At 41.8% G+C, this 18046-nt stretch overlaps 3 protein-coding genes across 7 annotated transcripts; 2 read left to right on the top strand and 1 right to left on the bottom strand.

Annotated features, from left to right (window-relative positions):
* The first annotated feature begins 709 nt into the window (after positions 1 to 709).
* LOC124185947 (60S ribosomal protein L13a) lies at positions 710 to 3204 on the top strand. The gene is made up of 6 exons (XM_046577202.1): positions 710 to 751; positions 1260 to 1390; positions 1587 to 1696; positions 2355 to 2500; positions 2702 to 2824; positions 3072 to 3204. The coding sequence occupies exons 1-6, from the start codon at positions 731 to 733 to the stop codon at positions 3153 to 3155; spliced, it is 615 nt and encodes a 204-aa protein (XP_046433158.1). The 5' UTR covers positions 710 to 730; the 3' UTR covers positions 3156 to 3204.
* Positions 3205 to 3364: 160 nt separating this feature from the next.
* LOC124185946 lies at positions 3365 to 4718 on the bottom strand. Its single transcript, XM_046577201.1, has 4 exons — positions 4484 to 4718; positions 4156 to 4411; positions 3711 to 4079; positions 3365 to 3632 (listed from the first exon to the last, which is right to left on the bottom strand). Exons 1-4 carry the CDS (start codon positions 4633 to 4635, stop codon positions 3420 to 3422), a joined length of 990 nt encoding a protein of 329 aa, XP_046433157.1. The 5' UTR covers positions 4636 to 4718; the 3' UTR covers positions 3365 to 3419.
* A 410-nt stretch (positions 4719 to 5128) lies between these two features.
* On the top strand, positions 5129 to 14833 carry LOC124185945 (transient receptor potential channel pyrexia). 5 transcript variants are annotated; one of them, XM_046577198.1, is made up of 3 exons: positions 5184 to 5229; positions 6159 to 6327; positions 9761 to 13236. In XM_046577198.1, exon 3 carries the CDS (start codon positions 9808 to 9810, stop codon positions 12799 to 12801), a length of 2994 nt encoding a protein of 997 aa, XP_046433154.1. In that variant the 5' UTR covers positions 5184 to 5229; positions 6159 to 6327; positions 9761 to 9807; the 3' UTR covers positions 12802 to 13236. The 5 variants fall into 5 exon arrangements, 4 of the variants coding, with proteins under 4 accessions (XP_046433154.1, XP_046433153.1, XP_046433156.1 ...); XR_006871508.1 differs by lacking the exon at positions 9761 to 13236 and adding an exon at positions 14318 to 14833 and having other exon boundaries at positions 5129 to 6327; XM_046577197.1 differs by lacking the exon at positions 5184 to 5229 and having other exon boundaries at positions 6148 to 6327.
* Positions 14834 to 18046: the final 3213 nt, after the last annotated feature.

The raw sequence follows: 18046 nt of genomic DNA on the forward strand, positions 1-18046 counted from the left end.
CGATTCTCGACGCTATGTTGTGTCGGTATGGCAGGTCTCGTTGTGATGTGTTTCGATATTTTCATCTCTCTATTCAAATTATTGACATAACAGTACAGTGAATATTTGGTGAGCGATTTTCGAACGCAGCTTTCACCTACCTACGAGTAATAATTGCTAATTTTGTAGCTGAGCACGTCGCGAAAATTGCTGCAGTTTTTCAATGAAAAGATCGACTGAGTACCTTATTTTCGTGTAGGCTGGATTTTATCTCGTGGAAATGTCCGATAAACAATGCAACGCAAGTTTAATTTGCCTGCATCTATGCAATTCAGGGGACATGCAACGAAAAACGCCTGCATTGCGGCAATTGGGCACACATTTTACCGATCGATAATAATCGTTTCGCTGTTCGCGATTCGCAGACTCTACACACTTTCTCCAATCATGGACGATGGAACCAATATCGATTGATAAGATGTACCCCGAATTTTGGATAATGACCTGTAAGTAGTTTCGGCAAATAATCGTCGTCTTTGCGAGTCAAAGAAACGGCACAATTAACGGGTAAAATAAAATCCTCACGGCCACTTGCGACAGAATTTGAATTGAAATTCGATCTGAACGCAGCCACAGAACATCAGCCGATAGCTGAACGCATCTGCGCCGACAGCGCCGCGTTTTAATGGCGGTTTCCGGCCGCTCTGACTTCCTTTCACTTCTGTAGACCCTTTTCCGGTCGGATAACAAAATGACTGGCTTCAGTGAAAAGGTTTGTAGAGTAAAATTACCGGTTATAAATGCGAAACGGCGATCCCGACGGTTAATAATCGTGCGAAAAACATAGCCGCGACACTGAAAAGCCAAGTGAACGGCGTTCAGTCTCCGCGGAGATCTTTTTACTCCGACAAAATGTACGGCTGGTCAATTCGTTTACGGCTGTGGTTTACACGTGTTGCTGTTTTTAACCTGCGCATATTTCGCCTTCTCGAGTCGCGCTGGATCGTCACATTTGTGCGAATGTGTTTCGGGTTATTTTTCCTCTTCGTTCCGTGCCTTTCGGTCGAATCGGCTGATCGAACCGACTGAAAATTCTTCCTAACCATAAAATTGACAATGACGCTTAACACGTGCGTCTCAATATCGAATCGTTGATAACTGATTCTGTCTTCTCGCCCGAAAGCCGCGAACCGTTGTGAAATTTCTGCCTCTAACTTCACCCACCTTCAGTCGAAAACTGACTTTCAAGTAATCTTTCTTTACAATTTTTTTTCTTACAGCCAATACTGATAGATGGCCGTGGCCATCTTCTCGGCCGCTTGGCCGCTATCATCGCCAAAACAATTCTGCAGGGCAACAAAGTCATCGTTGTTCGGAGCGAGCAGCTCAATATATCCGGAAACTTTTTCAGGTACGTAACTTGTCTCTTTGTCGATTAGATAAAAAAAAGTGGTGAACAATCCACATGATTAACAATGTTCTTACCTACATTATTTGATGTGATATGAAACTACGATACGCAATGATCTCCCAAACCTCCATCGGACAATGCGCACCGTTATTTGGATTTTTGTCTAATGCAAAGCGTCGTCTTCTTTCTGTTACAGGAACAAATTGAAGTTCATGTCTTTCCTCCGCAAGAGGTGTAACGTGAACCCGGCGCGTGGGCCTTTCCACTTCCGTGCCCCGAGCAAAATCCTCTGGAAGACCGTGCGTGGTATGTTTTTCTTTTTTTTTTTTTTTAATTTCTTTCTACAAAGAGTGAAAGTCTTGCATTCATTCCAAAGTTTTTACCGTGAATTGTTAATATCCTGATGGTTGTTATTTCTCGAATTATTCTTCGATTTTTTATTTATGTATGTCGCGAGTAGTTTGATCACTGGTAATATTTTTCCTCTATGATTTCATTGGAGCCAATTAATCGTCGGATTCATTTGGGATAAAGCACGATTGTTTGGAGTTGCGTCTGGTTCGTGCGAAAATATACCTTGCAACACTTTAACTATACTTTTTCTGAAAAATTCCAAACTGTCTAAAATTTAGCGATCTGTACTATGGCATTAACTTATTGATATTTTGCAAACACAACTTTACGCTAGTAACTTCAAAGTTACAAAATAGTTATGTTTCTCTTGTGTTACCTTAACATTAGTAACTTCAATCTCTGAAAAATATGTAGATTTGTAAACTGCGAAACTATTCGCTTAAATGTCATCGCTTCCAATGATTATCCAACTTCTTACCTACATTATTTGATAGTGTTATGAAACCAAGTGTTTTTAATGAGATACTCATATCTGTTATTTACTTACAAAGTAATCGCTCTTCGCGGAATTAAAGGAAAACTTTTTTTTTTTTTACTTGGATTTCTCAAGGAATGGTACCACACAAAACCCAGAGGGGCAAGGACGCTCTTAGGAGATTAAAGGTTTACGAGGGTTGCCCGCCTCCCTATGATCGCAGGAAACGCCTTGTCGTTCCAGGAGCGATGCGAGTCATGTGCTTGAAGCCTGGCAGAAAGGTGAAATTTATCTTATACTTCTGTTTGTTTATTTTTCAACGATGTATCGACATTACATACAATGATGGTATGGTAATTTGCGACTGAAAATGGAGTGATCCACGTTTGTTGACAATCTTTGCTGAGTTTTGGTGACAAGTGAACTTGAATCATCGCTAAGTGCTGCAACTTGACATAAAAATTTTGTCATTTCTCTTTCAGTACTGTCATGTCGGTCGACTTTCCCACGAGGTTGGATGGAAGTACAAGGCTGTTGTACGCACCCTGGAGAACAAGAGGCGTGTCAGGTCCATCCTAGAAGTGCAGAAGAGGGATAAGCTTAAGGTTTGTATATGATTTATGTATTTTTTTTTTTTCTTTCGTACCACAGGGAACTTCTGCTTAGTGCCGTACAAATAAGCATTCCGTTACGGTATGTAATTGTAATTTGCGACTGAGGGATGAATAATTCCTCAACAGTGGTGAAAATTTATAGCTGAGATTCATGTTCCCGTATTTTTCCACGATAAAGTACTACATCGATATTTGATTTCATATCTTCAATCGCCTGTGTTTTTACTACTGTTTACAGAAACTTACGAAACAAGCTGGAGAAGCTGTTGTTAAGAGCACGGCACCCTATACTAAGATCATCAACAGCTTTGGATACAACTAATTGCTGCATTATATAATAAAGACACAATAAAGTTTTGTCTAAAACAAAATCATACTGTAAATTAATCGTGTTCATGCCTTTAATTTTACAAAATTATCATAGAATTTTTCACGAGTAACTAAATTGAAAATTCTTTAAATTTCTTGACGTTTTTAGCTAAAAATTTAATTTACCAACACGGAGAATAAATGAACCGACGGGAAATTTTGCAAAAATATATTCATTCATTTATTTCTACAAAATTGATACATCACAATTGAATGGCTAATTTTCGATCATGTAAGTAACAGTTCCGGCCTTGTCGTCATCGTCGTCATCATCGCGCGCTTCGTTTTCTTCATCATTGCCCTCGGAATCCGAGGAGCTGCCGTTCGAGATCGTTGACCGATGATTTCCCACCATACGCGGCGCCGAATCGCCAATTTGCGAAGTAAATTGTTCAGCGAGTTTCATGATTGTGTTTTGTGTTTGAATTTCCTGCATAGAAAGTATTCAGGAATTAGAATCAAGAAGGCTATTAAAAAGAAATCAAATTAAAATCCGCCAATTCTCAACCTGGAATTTTTCAGCCTGTTTCTTCTGCAAGTTTAGAGATTCCATTATGTTCACTTCCTTGACCGTTCCATGAATCGAAGGGGGTGGAGTAGCGGCAGTAACTTCCCAGTGCGGATGCTTTCGCCTTTTGAGTTCGTTTGAAGGATCGTGAACGTTGCTTCTGGTTGTTTTGTACGGTTTAAACGATTCGTGCTTCTCCTTTTCACCCTTAACTCTGGGCCTTTCGACTACTCCCAGAATATATTTAACGTGCTCAAGGCTGACTGAGTCATCGAAAGTTTCAATCTCCTTAAAGTCTTCCGGTGTAATCAGACTCTCCTCAGGCGGCAGATGCACCACCTTTTTCTTGTGCGTGCCGCTCCCTGTGGGCTGTAAATTTGATCGTTTTACTCATAAGAATCGACACGAAAGGGCGGTGCGAACAGGGTAATATCTCGAATCGAACCTGGGCGAGTATCTTCAGGGGATCGTCTTCGTCGTCGCTGTCCAACTGGACGACCTTTATAGTTCCTCGATCCTCGGTGTACTTTCCAGTCCATTCGAGTTCGTTCATCTTTGCCTTGCCTTCGGAGGCGATGTTGAGCCTCGAGAAGAGATCACCCGCCCTCTCAATATCATTCTTGGACTTTAATTCTCGTTGTATTTTATCCCGAAAATTTATTATCCTCGCGCCCTTGTCCGGCAGTTTCGCCACGAACTTTCTGAAACAGAAATAACGCCGCGGTTAGGGATTTTTCCTGTGACAGAAACCTCGCGCCCCGGGCAACACGTACTCGTTTCTCAGCAGCTTGTTTTGCCGCTCCAAGAGCTCCTCCAATTCGAATATTTGCTTCGAGGAGAGATCATCGATGTAACCTTGTTTCTCTCGCATCGGAGGCGGCAAAATTGCGCCCGGAACTTTCGCTACTACTTTTTCATGGTACATCTCGTACTGTGCTTGTGGCTTACCTCTCTCTTCTGACGTTAAACGTCAATTGCAACGTTTGACGCGATTTTTGAGGTTATATTAGGATTTGCGTGATCGCAGCAAAGGAAGCAGCGACTCTTTGATTGCAGGTTACCCGAATCACGTTCGTGTATAAACGGTTTTTGGTGATTAGGGGCAAACGCGTTTTGTCGCGAATTAATTCATTTATCAAAATTGCTATTTTAACTCGAATGAAAATCGATAAGAATATTTATAACGATGATGAGCAAAAAAATAAAAATCAAAATCAGAGAAGCGAAGAAACACAATTAACAGTAATCTTGAATTATTGTATTACAAATTCAAAAATAAGTTGAACGAAGTGTTCGTAACGTCGACTACACAATGACCGAGTGTTGTGACAAAATAGTGAACAAATAGCTTCTATACTTCTCTTTTTAGGTGGGTTCAATGCTCACTTGAATTTTGGACAGTATTTAATCTTTGTACTTAAATTGCAGTAACCCAGATCAAATCCTCTTTTCAAGGGAGATTCTCAACTTGAAATCTAACGGACTGCGACTGAAGTTGATGAACGATCTAAGGCAGACGGTACGTATGTGTATATCTTATATCAAACCTTATGGCTATGTAAGGCTTATAATCGAATAAAATTGAATCCTATAAGTAGAAATAATATTCGTTCAACCTGATCCGAGAAAAAAAGCTAATTTTTGTGTGATCAAAGTATGCGTAAGTTTCAGTTTTCAAAGCTCGTGTTAACGAGGATGAAAACTTTCGTATAAATAAAATCACGAAGTCCTATTACAAGGAGAATTTATAAATACTATAAAAGTTTGTTAGGTTTGTAAAGATTGTCTTGATTTGAAAAAAATGTCAGGCTATAAGAAGAATTCTGTGTATATGAAAGCAATGTGACGGGAATATAAAACTATTCTTTGATTTCCTAGAAAGACCGGTTTCTACGATCATCATGGTATAATTAAGGAATGATAATTGTTCATTCCTTAAACGAGCACGTGCAATAAGTTAAAACATCTAAACACCACCTAACCAAAGGTAGTCAGTGTTTTACGTATATCTGTACCGCATAGACGGATAAATATCACACACGACTAACAAATACGAACGCGAATTGTTTCGCTGTATAATACAGCTAAATTGCATAAATCACAGGCACGTTAATGACCGTGAATTCCATTTGTTAACCGTAACGCGTAAAGAATTTTCTCAGACCCTTGACTGAGCAACGAATCGAAATTACTTATCGCGTTATCCTCTACCGCTCTGGTGTTCGCGGTTGTATTAGAAAGGAAAATACAGCTCGACAATCATCCTTGTACACATAGAAACTATTCGCAGTCAGTGGGCAACAAATTTCCGGTTTTTATCCTCTCCATCCATTACAAAATAACGTAACAAATCTCGTTACGTACCGTCAGTGGAAATTCCCTGCATTCATTCATGATCAGACTGTTGCGGAATAAAGTTTACATCAAATTTTTGTTCACTATTACCAGCGTACCGTGTTCGTCCACCTACTCTCGTATCATGTGGACGGTTGGTTATGCAGAGAAGCGGAGTGGTGGTCATGCCGGCGACTGGTTTCCACGATCTACACGATCGCACAATCGTTTTCGTGTCAGCTGTTACAACGATCGTGTTCCACCCAGCAATAGTTTTCATACGGTAAGTACGCGGCAAGCTAATTATCAGTGCCCGTTATAAACGGTTGGATTAAACGATAAATTAGGATAAATCGTCTGCGGTATCCGGTAAAAATTACAGTTTCTAACTATAGTGCTAAACGTGTATGACGCGACGGGATTCTCCATGTTTGTTCCAATTTGCAAACAATATACATATACACTGTATACACGTATTGCGATGTTGATATGGGCTCGGTTTTTCTTTCGGGTCAAAAGATCGGGTCGAATGAGTCGGAGTGGGACAATGTATATAGCGAACGTTTCAGCTATTATTTATGAATGGTTCAGAGGAACCCGTTAGTTTAATTCAGACCTCGAGCCAAATCAGTCCCATGCTGATTTATTATGCTGGCCGTGGACAAACCATAGTGTAGTCTTTTATTTCCGCAGAGTTTACAGACCTATATAGACGAATAATAGGAGATGTGGCCTAGAGATGAAACGGTTTCGGTCTTTCGGACATGTCAACAATATGCTTAAATTTACGTACACACGGTCTCGCAATGTGTTTATTTCGTATTCGTTGCAAGAAATTGTAATTTAAACACACGTCACGTTATGAGAAATGATGCCATTCGATTTTCTTCTCTTAATTATTCGCTGACGTCAAGTGGTTGGAAAAACGTTTTTCCGCGTGGTGCGTAGCTGAGTAACCAAGATCGGGTATTAACACAACAATTAATTGTTTTACTCATGATTCCCGATAATCTTTCATGCAGAAAAAGTCACGAAAGTCAGAAACGGAACACATTTTTCGGATGTTTAAAATTCTGGTGGTTTTATTGAATTTCAATGATTTTCCAAAAAAAAAAAAAAAACAATGTGAAAATATGTCAGTGACAGCCGTCAGTTTGCATTGATCAATCCATTGGCGTATGGGTTGAAAGAGAGGAGGAAAAATTAGCAAGAATTACGAAGCCTGCTGTCTATAGACATTGAGCTAATGTCACAGGCGAGTTTCACTTCTTGGAATAAGATCAATGTAATAGTAAGCATCTTGAGGATCAACTTTTTACCGGCACTGTATTGTGGTTAGTTATTTTTTTTTTTTTTTTTTGGGTTTGTGCATTCATTTAGCATATTTTTGCAAACTGCGTTTATACTTCAAATATTCAACCTACAGTTATTGCGCATTTAATTTGAATATGATTAATAAGGATTTCGCACAGTAATTTTCCATGCAGTTGAAACACCAGAGATTTGAAAATATCTCGTCAAATATGCGTTGCTGTGAACGGGTGTAACGCCATAATTCATACATTATCTATAATAGCGCGAATGATTCTGAATTTGGGGCTAAACAGGATTTTTATGCTGTACAGGAAATATCCAATCACTATTCGCGGAAACATGGGCTCTAAAACGGACACCTTTATTGACTTAACCACTGTATTTCGGTCCGTAGGTAAAATACAAACGTCTGTCGAGATTTGCATTTGATAGACGATGATTCGATTGCCGAATTTTATGCCTTGCTACGCCAGATAAGTTCTTAAGACACGCGTCAACGGTTGAAAAAAAAAAAAAATACCGCGTAGAGAATCTCTCACGTGGGCCATTGGAATTTTGGAATACCCGATGAACTTTATTATACGATTCTAATTTACGGTCGAATTAGCAGAACTCGAATATAGCAAAGCACCAGGAATAAATTTGTGCGTATTTTGAGCCCTACGTAATTTAATCATATTTTATGAATACCAATTTTTTTCGTAAACTATCATTTTTCTGTACATACAATACAGGTGTCCTCTTTTGTCCATTAATTATGATTACATGTGCGCATAACTTGGCTGACGGTAAGGTTTGGGATCCAAGCAAATGTCGTGATAAATTGGCTCTTCCGACACGAACAGTGAATCATTTGAGTATTTAAAGGTCAGAGAAACCGAAGTGAGTAACTTTTGAATGGGAAAGTACTGGAATGCGATTTCTTTCAAAACAACGATAAGGATAATCGAGGCAACATGAATCAGAGCCGCATCCTTCCGAAATTCGTCTTAGTGACTATTGACTTTTAATTCAGCTACGAATTACCAACAGACTGAAACATCTTTCAGAAAATTTCACTGCAGGTTTTTTGTTTCTAATCCGAAGGCCCTGGTCGTCGGTTTCATCGCAGTTTGTGAAATTCAACTCATACCGGCCTTTCTGATGCTGTTGACCGATAGCTTTGAAATTCAGATTGACAAGAACTGTTGTCAATTAAATTGGATTCACTGATTGGACGTAGACTACAAATTTCAATCGACGGTTTAACAGCAATTGAAATCAATTCAAGTTTTGTTATATGAATTTAAATGATGTTGAGTCGCCTGAATTTAATAACAGTCAGTTGTACGATCTGTATGGTATACATTTTAGTCTAGAATGGTGAACCCTGCGATTATGATTCATACCCACGGTCTCGAGTTATTTTTTTTCTTTTTTTTTTTTTTAACTTATTTATGGAATCGCATCGCATTGTAGGTCGGGGATAGCGGCGCATTTTAGATCTGTTCTCAGCTAGCATTCAATTTTAACCTATTAAGGACGCGTATTCGTACACCATAAGTCGACCTTTTCTAACATCGTTAATCGTTACGTAGCTTAACCGGTATACCTCATTAACTATTCAAATTCTGCAATATAACCGTTAAGCAGTATTCTGCGATATATTGCATCTATTGTAATTATACCAAGAAGGGAACCGCTTTTAAAATCGGATCTACTAATGGGTCACCCAGGTATGAAAGGGTCGGGTAGAGTTTAACCTTGAGATATGTCTAATCTTTTTACCACTATTTTCCAACTAATGACCTCTCGAGCCTTCCCACTCCTTTCCATGAATAACCTCTTCGGCCAATTGAATTAACTAAAATTATCTACACCACACTTCTTTGCCTTCGCCCATTTCCGTCAACGTTCAAAGTCCTCCCCGAGCAAGTTGTGAGAAGTCAGTGCACATAAATCCTTCGGAAGAACAACACCCATTTTACAGACACAAATATTCGAGTGCCCAGTCTCTAATATTACAAGGTAAAATATATTTTCAAACTCTAACAATATCCTCAAAGTACCAAGTAATATTTTCAACATAATTATTTCACAGAGTCCTCAGCGTTATTGAATCAATCCGTTTGTAAATAAATCAACCGATTTCAAGAAAAGAAATACCCCCATTCTGATTGAAGTGCACTTTGGGAGGAAACGAAATTTGTGTAGACTAGTTTCGTTACTTTTCTGTATGATACGATTTGGTATTTATATTTATAGTTTCTAATGTACGCGGGGACCGTTTTTGCGCTGTCGATGCGATTATAACTAATATTTTAGAGTGTACTGCATCGATATCTTTAACGCCAATTATCGTATAACAATTCTTCGATGATCTCAAATTTCCTCATCTAATATCCGTGTACGTCGATTTTCAGGTCCGAGATTCCCGGCAGCATGTAGATAATCTGCTGAAACGAGAAAAATGGGCGCCGGAGAGAAGCAACCGGGAGTGCCAAGCCTGCCGCCCCCAAAGAAGCGGGTGCAGTTGGAAAGAACCTCGAGTTTACAAGCGGTGGCGTCACCGACGCCGAAAAAGCTGAACCGGAGAACAGCGACGTCACTGTTACTGACGCGTTGGATAGGAGGAGGTCACGATCGTTCTTCGCTGGTGAAACAGGAGGCGACCGTAGAGGACGGATGGGTACCGGAGGAACACTGCATGGATTTTGGAACACCGCCACCGGTCGAAGAGCCGCACTGTTACTCGATGTGCTTGAGCGAAAGCTCCTTTACGGAGGAGTCTAACTACGTGATAGCGGTCTGCAGGGAGACCATCAAGGGCATCCTTACCGAGCACATGAGGGGTGTCGGGGGGCGTTTGCAGCTCTTCGAGGACGTCGAGTTGGGCCGAATAACCGACCAGAGCATCGGACGCGTCCTTGACAGTTGCAAGTCGGTGGAAGCCGAGGCGCTCTTCCTCTACGCAAGCTTCCTTGGCCGCAACGAGCTCCTCCCAAAATTTTTGGAAGCCGAAGTCGACGTGAACCACGCCGAAGCGGAGCAGGGATTGACGGCCCTGCATCTCTGCGCGTTCAGTAACTCCCTGAAGGGTGTTAAGTTTTTGATAAAAAACGGGGCCCGCGTTAACTCCCGAAAAATCTACACTCCCTTCCAGTACGCGGCTTTTGGAAACTCCTACGACGTGGCGAAGTTCTTCCTGGACGAGGGTGTGGCCCAGGTCGTACCCAGCGGCGATGACACCGTTCTCCACTGCGCGGCCAGGAGCAACGCACTCGAGGTCCTGCGGCTCGTTGCTACTGGAAATCCCGACCTCAACACCCTCGACTGTGCGGGCCTTGCGCCCATCCACTACGTCACTGATCGCGACCACCCTGGATGTCTCGCTGCGCTTCTCCAAGCCGGCTGCCAAGTCGATGTGACCACCAGGAAGGGCGATACGGCCCTACACCTCGCGGCCGAGGCCGGCTGCGCCGAGAATCTCGAAATTCTTCTGGACCACGGGGCCGATCCCACCCTGAAGAACCATCGCGCTCAGACAGCGCTTCATCTGGCGGCAAGGGCGCACTCGCTAGAGGGCGTCAAGGTCCTGCTCAAGAAAGGCGGCAGCAACCCCAACGACGAGGACAACGACGGACGCACTCCGCTCCACGTCGCACTGGGAAGATCCACCCTTGCCTTCGACGTTTCGGAGTTCCTCGTCGCCTGGAAGGCGGACGTTAACAAGGCCGACAAATACGGATACACACCCCTCCATGTTGCCGCCATCAACGAGCTGTCCCAGTGCGTCGACATCCTGATACTCAACGGCGCTGACCTCAGCGCCAAGACCAAGGGCGGAACCACCGCGCTCTCCATAATACTCAGAAAGACACCGACCTCCCTCAACGTCTTCAAGGAGAAACTCGACAGCTCAATCGCACTACGTCAGCACGGCTCGGCCACCGGTGAGGTCGAACTAAGGCTCGACTTTCATCCGCTCCTGCAGCACGGTAGGCAGAGCGAGATCGGCTACCTGGCCACCTTCATCACCGAGGGGTACAAGGAGGTCCTCGAACACCCGCTCTGCCAGTCGTTCCTTCACCTTAAGTGGCAGAAGATCAGGAAGTACTACGTGGGCAGGCTGCTCTTCTACCTCCTCTACGTCCTCGTCGTTACCGTCTGGGTGATGACTGCGCTTGCTCATAACTACTACAACGAGAGTCGGGGGGTGTTCGACGAGGGCCGACAGCCCGGTAACAACACGACAACGAGTATCATCAACGAGATATTGTACCATCATCCGGTCGTCATGGAGATCGCGTGGTACGCGTTGACGATACTCACGGTGCTGGAAGTGCTGCGGAAGGTAGCAGGGATTTCGACCTTCGTCTCTGTCCGGCAGTTCTTCACCCAGGTCGATAATCTCGTCGAGTGGTGTGTCGTCATCAGCGTGTTCGCCAGCTCGTTCATATTCACTGGAAGAACCTACAGCTGGCAGAACCACATTGGTGCCTACGCCGTTCTCTGCGGGTGGACGAACCTTATGCTGATGATCGGACAACTCCCGATGTTCGGTGCCTACGTCGCCATGTTCACCAGCATTCAGGCCCAAGTCATAAAGCTTCTCATGGCCTATGCTTGTCTGCTGATCGGCTTCACCGCCAGCTTCTGCGTTATGTTTCCTCAATCGAAAGCGTTCAGCAGTCCCCACACCGGGCTGATCAAGGTACTTGTGATGATGACGGGCGAGGTTGACTTCGAGAGCCTGTTCTTTCCTGGGAATGACGACCTTGAGACCATGGCTAAGTCCAACGGGTCGTCTTGGGTCCTTTTACAGGTTTCGGCTCAGCTCTGCTTTCTGCTCTTTCTCCTCTTCGTCACGATCGTCCTGATGAATCTGCTAGTCGGTATCGCCGTACACGACATCAAGGGCCTCCAGAAGACGGCCGGCCTTGCCAAACTCGTCAGACAAACGAAGCTCATCTGCGAGGTCGAGACCGCACTTTTCCTCGGTCTTCTGCCTCGGCGACTCATCAGAATGCTCAAGTGGACGGCCTTCGTTCTACCTCCATGCCTCAGGGTCGTTCTTACTGTTCGGCCTCTCAATCCCAGGGAGAAGAGACTTCCGCCCGACGTCCTTGCCTCCGCTTACAGGATAGCTAGGGACCGGAAGTGCACACCGATTGGCGGAACTCTTCGCAGCAGGGCGAGTTGCAGTACTACTTACACTTACGTAAAAAGCGATGGTGACTCAACGCTGAGACGCGATGTTCACATCGAAGATGACGAGGACGACGCGGTCGTCAGGGCGTCTAGTCAGCCGGAAACGATTCAAAGATCTTCGGGCGGTGACATAAGTCAGTTGAGGGAGGAAATTTTTGAGCTCAAAAAAATATGTGACCAAAATCAGAAGCTCATTCAAGATTTGGTAGTCGCCTTGGCGATGGATTCGAGAAACGGTTCAGAAGACGTGTAAAGTTAAGATCACTGACTTGGTGATATATTTTTTATAATTACGTCATGTGAGGTCAACTTTCCAGTGACTGATAAAAGTGTGCTGAAAATACTTTACTTTCCATGTAATACTAATATTAGAAAATATTATCAGTATCGTATTCAACAACTCCGTCTGCGTAGGATGTTTGTATTACGTATTGTGATTCGTAACTGATTGGTTTGACTGAGCTAAGATAAAAACCAATGTCGTGAATTTATTTGATGATTTTACAATGAACTTGATGTAGCTAAAAGAATCGCAATTGTCTGAGACGAGCCATTTATACTCAAAAGACGTGTCGGCTCGTTACAGCCATTTCAGGTACTTAAGTAATGTTGTTCAACAAATATTGTAAATAGGCATGTATTTTTGTTGAAACAGATTAAAGCACGGAATGGAAGCACTTTTATCATACATTGTGTTATTTCTTTTGTAATTCCTTCCTGGCGATATTTAAACGCGTACAGATATACTTCGTCACGTGACAAACGAAACGAAATATTGGCTTAAAAATGGTTAGAACTGTCGGGAATTTAAAGCGGTAAAATTTTTGTATCAGATTCGATGTGCACTGAACTTATATGCCTGACTCGTAGACCTCACCAACCCCTGAATCAACAAAAGAGTATGATAGAATGAACATTCGCAGGGATAAGACGAAATTTCTCCTTTCTTCGGCTGTAACTTTTAGTTAACATTGCCAAACTCCTTTTAATAAATTATGCAATCAAAGCACTGATCCGTCCATTCTCTTATTGCAGTATCTTATTCGCGATTATATAATGCTCAAAATATCGTGAAAGACGTGTTGAAGGATATATGGATTATTATGACCAAATTTTTACATTTTTTGGAATGATTTTTTAATCCGTTGGTTGCAAAGTCCTTGAACTGCGTGTAGTCGATTTTTTTTACGGAACCACAACGATACATGAAATTGAATATTCTTAGTGAATAAATTCTGGAAATTTTCGAAGTCAGCCTTATTTTGAACGAAAAAATCTAGAAAAGAGTGAGTCTGTTTTCACTGAAATTTTCGGAGCGAAAAGCTTGTCTTATTAGAATCCCTTCGACGAACCCTTGCAAAGTAATACTAAGGTATTTCGACTTTGCCAGTTGTCAGTTTTTTGAGTTCCTCGCAGCGCCTCTGAACTGTGCGCGAGCAGTTCTTGTCGCAAAAATGACATTTGTGCAACCCTCTCTAGACTAATCGGTCTCGTGGAGATTCAAAAAGACAGAAAAAGAACTGGACCAGCATCAAAAGAATTATTGGAAAATGGATATTTTGGAAATAAGTGGAAATTTTCAGTAAAACTCGAAAGGGGTGACATGTTATATATGAGATATTTCTAGAATATTTCCATATCAATATTCGGGAATATTATAAGAAAAAAGCAAAACTACTACTATATTTTACATAAGTGTAACTTATACGAGAATGAATGAGAAACTGTAAACTGAGACTGGGATTAATCGGGTTAACCTTGATTTTCAGGTGATGTTGAAGAAAAAAAGCTTGATGTCGCAGAATCAATTGTACGACGCTTTCTAGACGATTTGGACCCTCAGAAACAAGTGAAAGACGTAGAAAGCAAACAGCCAGCAGCGAAGAAAATGCCATGTCTTGCAAAACGGGTGTTTGAGCTGGCGTAGGATTAGCAGCTGATAAACTACGAAGTATATACAGGAAAATTCGATTATTAATTGATTTTAATACAAGTGACATAAAGAAGTGACAGTGAATTAGCACAAATGTTGTATACTGCGGAGATGAGTTACAACTGTGTGAAAAATAAAACAAAGTATATTAGGAAACTGAGGGAACAAGTATCTCATACAATATTTGTCGTATTCTGCTCGAAGTAATGTATATTGCATAATTTTAAGGCATATTTTCTTAGTTTTTTGATTCAGTACAGTCTGGTAACTTTTGAGTATACTATACACTGACATGACATACAAAAACTTGTACTCAAATTCAGGCATATTACTGTCATACACTGAGGCTAAATAAAATCATAAACTTTGCGGTTATGAATTGGTCATTTTCCTTCCCCTTCGATCTTAGATCTAAGGAAGATTTTCAGGATTTTTGGCTGAGACTTCTGAACCAGTGCTCGCAGTCTATTGAAAGTGTGCCCGATAGATTTCTCTCGCAAAATGATGTCATAGTGAAGATGTTTGGTCTCAGATTCAATTTGAATGACCCTTGCCTGACTAATTGCACCCCCAGGAACTCAGAAAACGCAGCGAAAAGAGCGTGGGATCAACAGGAGAGGAATTACGTAAAAAAATGCACCTGCTGAAAAATGTCGAAAACACGGGTTCTCGTTTTTTGGTTGTAACTTTTGATTCATTGATCGCAGCGTATTGGGACTGCGCCCAATCGATTTCTTTTGCAAAATTACGTCGAAATCGTGCCACAATTGATTTATTCCAGCACTTTTCAGAATCGCGAAAATTTTCGCAAAAAATGCGAAGGGGTAAGCCTTACTTTTTCTTCATTTTTCGACCAAAAATTTTGGGTCTCAGATTCGTTTCGTGTGACTCTTACCTGACTAATTGGACCCCCAGGAACTCAGAAAACGCAGCGAAAAGAGCGTGGGATCAACAGGAGAGAAATTACGAAGGAAAATGCACCTGCTGAAAAATGTCGAAAACACGGGTTCTCGTTTTTTGGTTGTAACTTTTGATTCATTGATCGCAGCGTATCGGGACTGCGCCCAATCGATTTCTTTTGCAAAATTACGTCGGAATCGTGCCACAATTGATTTATTCCAGCACTTTTCAAAATCGCGAAAATTTTCGCAAAAAATGCAAAGGGGTTAGCCTTACTTTTTCTTCATTTTTCGACCAAAAATTTTGGGTCTCAGATTCGTTTCGTATGACTCTTACCTGACTTATTGGACCCCCAGGAACTCAGAAAACGCAGCGAAAAGAGCGTGGAATCAACAGGAGAGAAATTACGAAGGAAAATGCACCTGCTGAAAAATGTCGAAAACACGGGTTCTCGTTTTTTGGCTGTAACTTTTGATTCATTGATCGCAGCGTATTGGGACTGCGCCCAATCGATTTCTTTTGCAAAATTACGTCGGAATCGTTCCACAATTGATTTATTCCAGCACTTTTCAAAATCGCGAAAATTTTCGCAAAAAATGCAAAGGGGTTAGCCTTACTTTTTCTTCATTTTTCGACCAAAAATTTTGGGTCTCAGATTCGTTTCGTATGACTCTTACCTGACTAATTGGACCCCCAGGAACTCAGAAAACGCAGCGAAAAGAGCGTGGGATCAACAGGAGAGAAATTACGAAGGAAAATGCACCTGCTGAAAAATGTCGAAAACACGGGTTCTCGTTTTTTGGTTGTAACTTTTGATTCATTGATCGCAGCGTATTGGGACTGCGCCCAATCGATTTCTTTTGCAAAATTACGTCGGAATCGTGCCACAATTGATTTATTCCAGCACTTTTCAAAATCGCGAAAATTTTCGCAAAAAATGCAAAGGGGTTAGCCTTACTTTTTCGTCATTTTTCGACCAATAGTTTTGGGTCTCAGATTCGTTTTGTATGACTCCTACCTGACTAATTGGACCCCCAGGAACTCAGAAAACGCAGCGAAAAGAGCGTGGAATCAACAGGAGAGAAATTACGAAGGAACATGCACCTGCTGAAAAATGTCAAAAACACGGGTTCTCGTTTTTTGGTGGTAACTTTTGATTCATTGATCGCAGCGTATTGGGACTGCGCCCAATCGATTTCTTTTGCAAAATTACGTCGGAATCGTGCCACAATTGATTTATTCCAGCACTTTTCAAAATCGCGAAAATTTTCGCAAAAAATGCAAAGGGGTTAGCCTTACTTTTTCTTCATTTTTCGACCAAAAATTTTGGGTCTCAGATTCGTTTCGTATGACTCTTACCTGACTAATTGGACCCCCAGGAACTCAGAAAACGCAGCGAAAAGAGCGTGGGATCAACAGGCGAGAAATTACGAAGGAAAACGCACCTGCTGAAAAATGTCGAAAACACGGGTTCTCGTTTTTTGGTTGTAACTTTTGATTCATTGATCGCAGCGTATTGGGACTGCGCCCAATCGATTTCTTTTGCAAAATTACGTCGAAATCGTGCCACAATTGATTTATTCCAGCACTTTTCAGAATCGCGAAAATTTTCGCAAAAAATGCAAAGGGGTAAGCCTTACTTTTTCTTCATTTTTCGACCAAAAATTTTGGGTCTCAGATTCGTTTCGTGTGACTCTTACCTGACTAATTGGACCCCCAGGAACTCAGAAAACGCAGCGAAAAGAGCGTGGGATCAACAGGAGAGAAATTACGAAGGAAAATGCACCTGCTGAAAAATGTCGAAAACACGGGTTCTCGTTTTTTGGTTGTAACTTTTGATTCATTGATCGCAGCGTATCGGGACTGCGCCCAATCGATTTCTTTTGCAAAATTACGTCGGAATCGTGCCACAATTGATTTATTCCAGCACTTTTCAAAATCGCGAAAATTTTCGCAAAAAATGCAAAGGGGTTAGCCTTACTTTTTCTTCATTTTTCGACCAAAAATTTTGGGTCTCAGATTCGTTTCGTATGACTCTTACCTGACTTATTGGACCCCCAGGAACTCAGAAAACGCAGCGAAAAGAGCGTGGAATCAACAGGAGAGAAATTACGAAGGAAAATGCACCTGCTGAAAAATGTCGAAAACACGGGTTCTCGTTTTTTGGTTGTAACTTTTGATTCATTGATCGCAGCGTATTGGGACTGCGCCCAATCGATTTCTTTTGCAAAATTACGTCGGAATCGTGCCACAATTGATTTATTCCAGCACTTTTCAAAATCGCGAAAATTTTCGCAAAAAATGCAAAGGGGTTAGCCTTACTTTTTCTTCATTTTTCGACCAAAAATTTTGGGTCTCAGATTCGTTTCGTATGACTCTTACCTGACTAATTGGACCCCCAGGAACTCAGAAAACGCAGCGAAAAGAGCGTGGGATCAACAGGCGAGAAATTACGAAGGAAAACGCACCTGCTGAAAAATGTCGAAAACACGGGTTCTCGTTTTTTGGTTGTAACTTTTGATTCATTGATCGCAGCGTATTGGGACTGCGCCCAATCGATTTCTTTTGCAAAATTACGTCGAAATCGTGCCACAATTGATTTATTCCAGCACTTTTCAGAATCGCGAAAATTTTCGCAAAAAATGCAAAGGGGTAAGCCTTACTT

This window comes from Neodiprion fabricii, chromosome 7, assembly GCF_021155785.1.
Source record: "Neodiprion fabricii isolate iyNeoFabr1 chromosome 7, iyNeoFabr1.1, whole genome shotgun sequence".
Classification (NCBI taxonomy): Eukaryota; Metazoa; Arthropoda; class Insecta; order Hymenoptera; family Diprionidae; genus Neodiprion; species Neodiprion fabricii.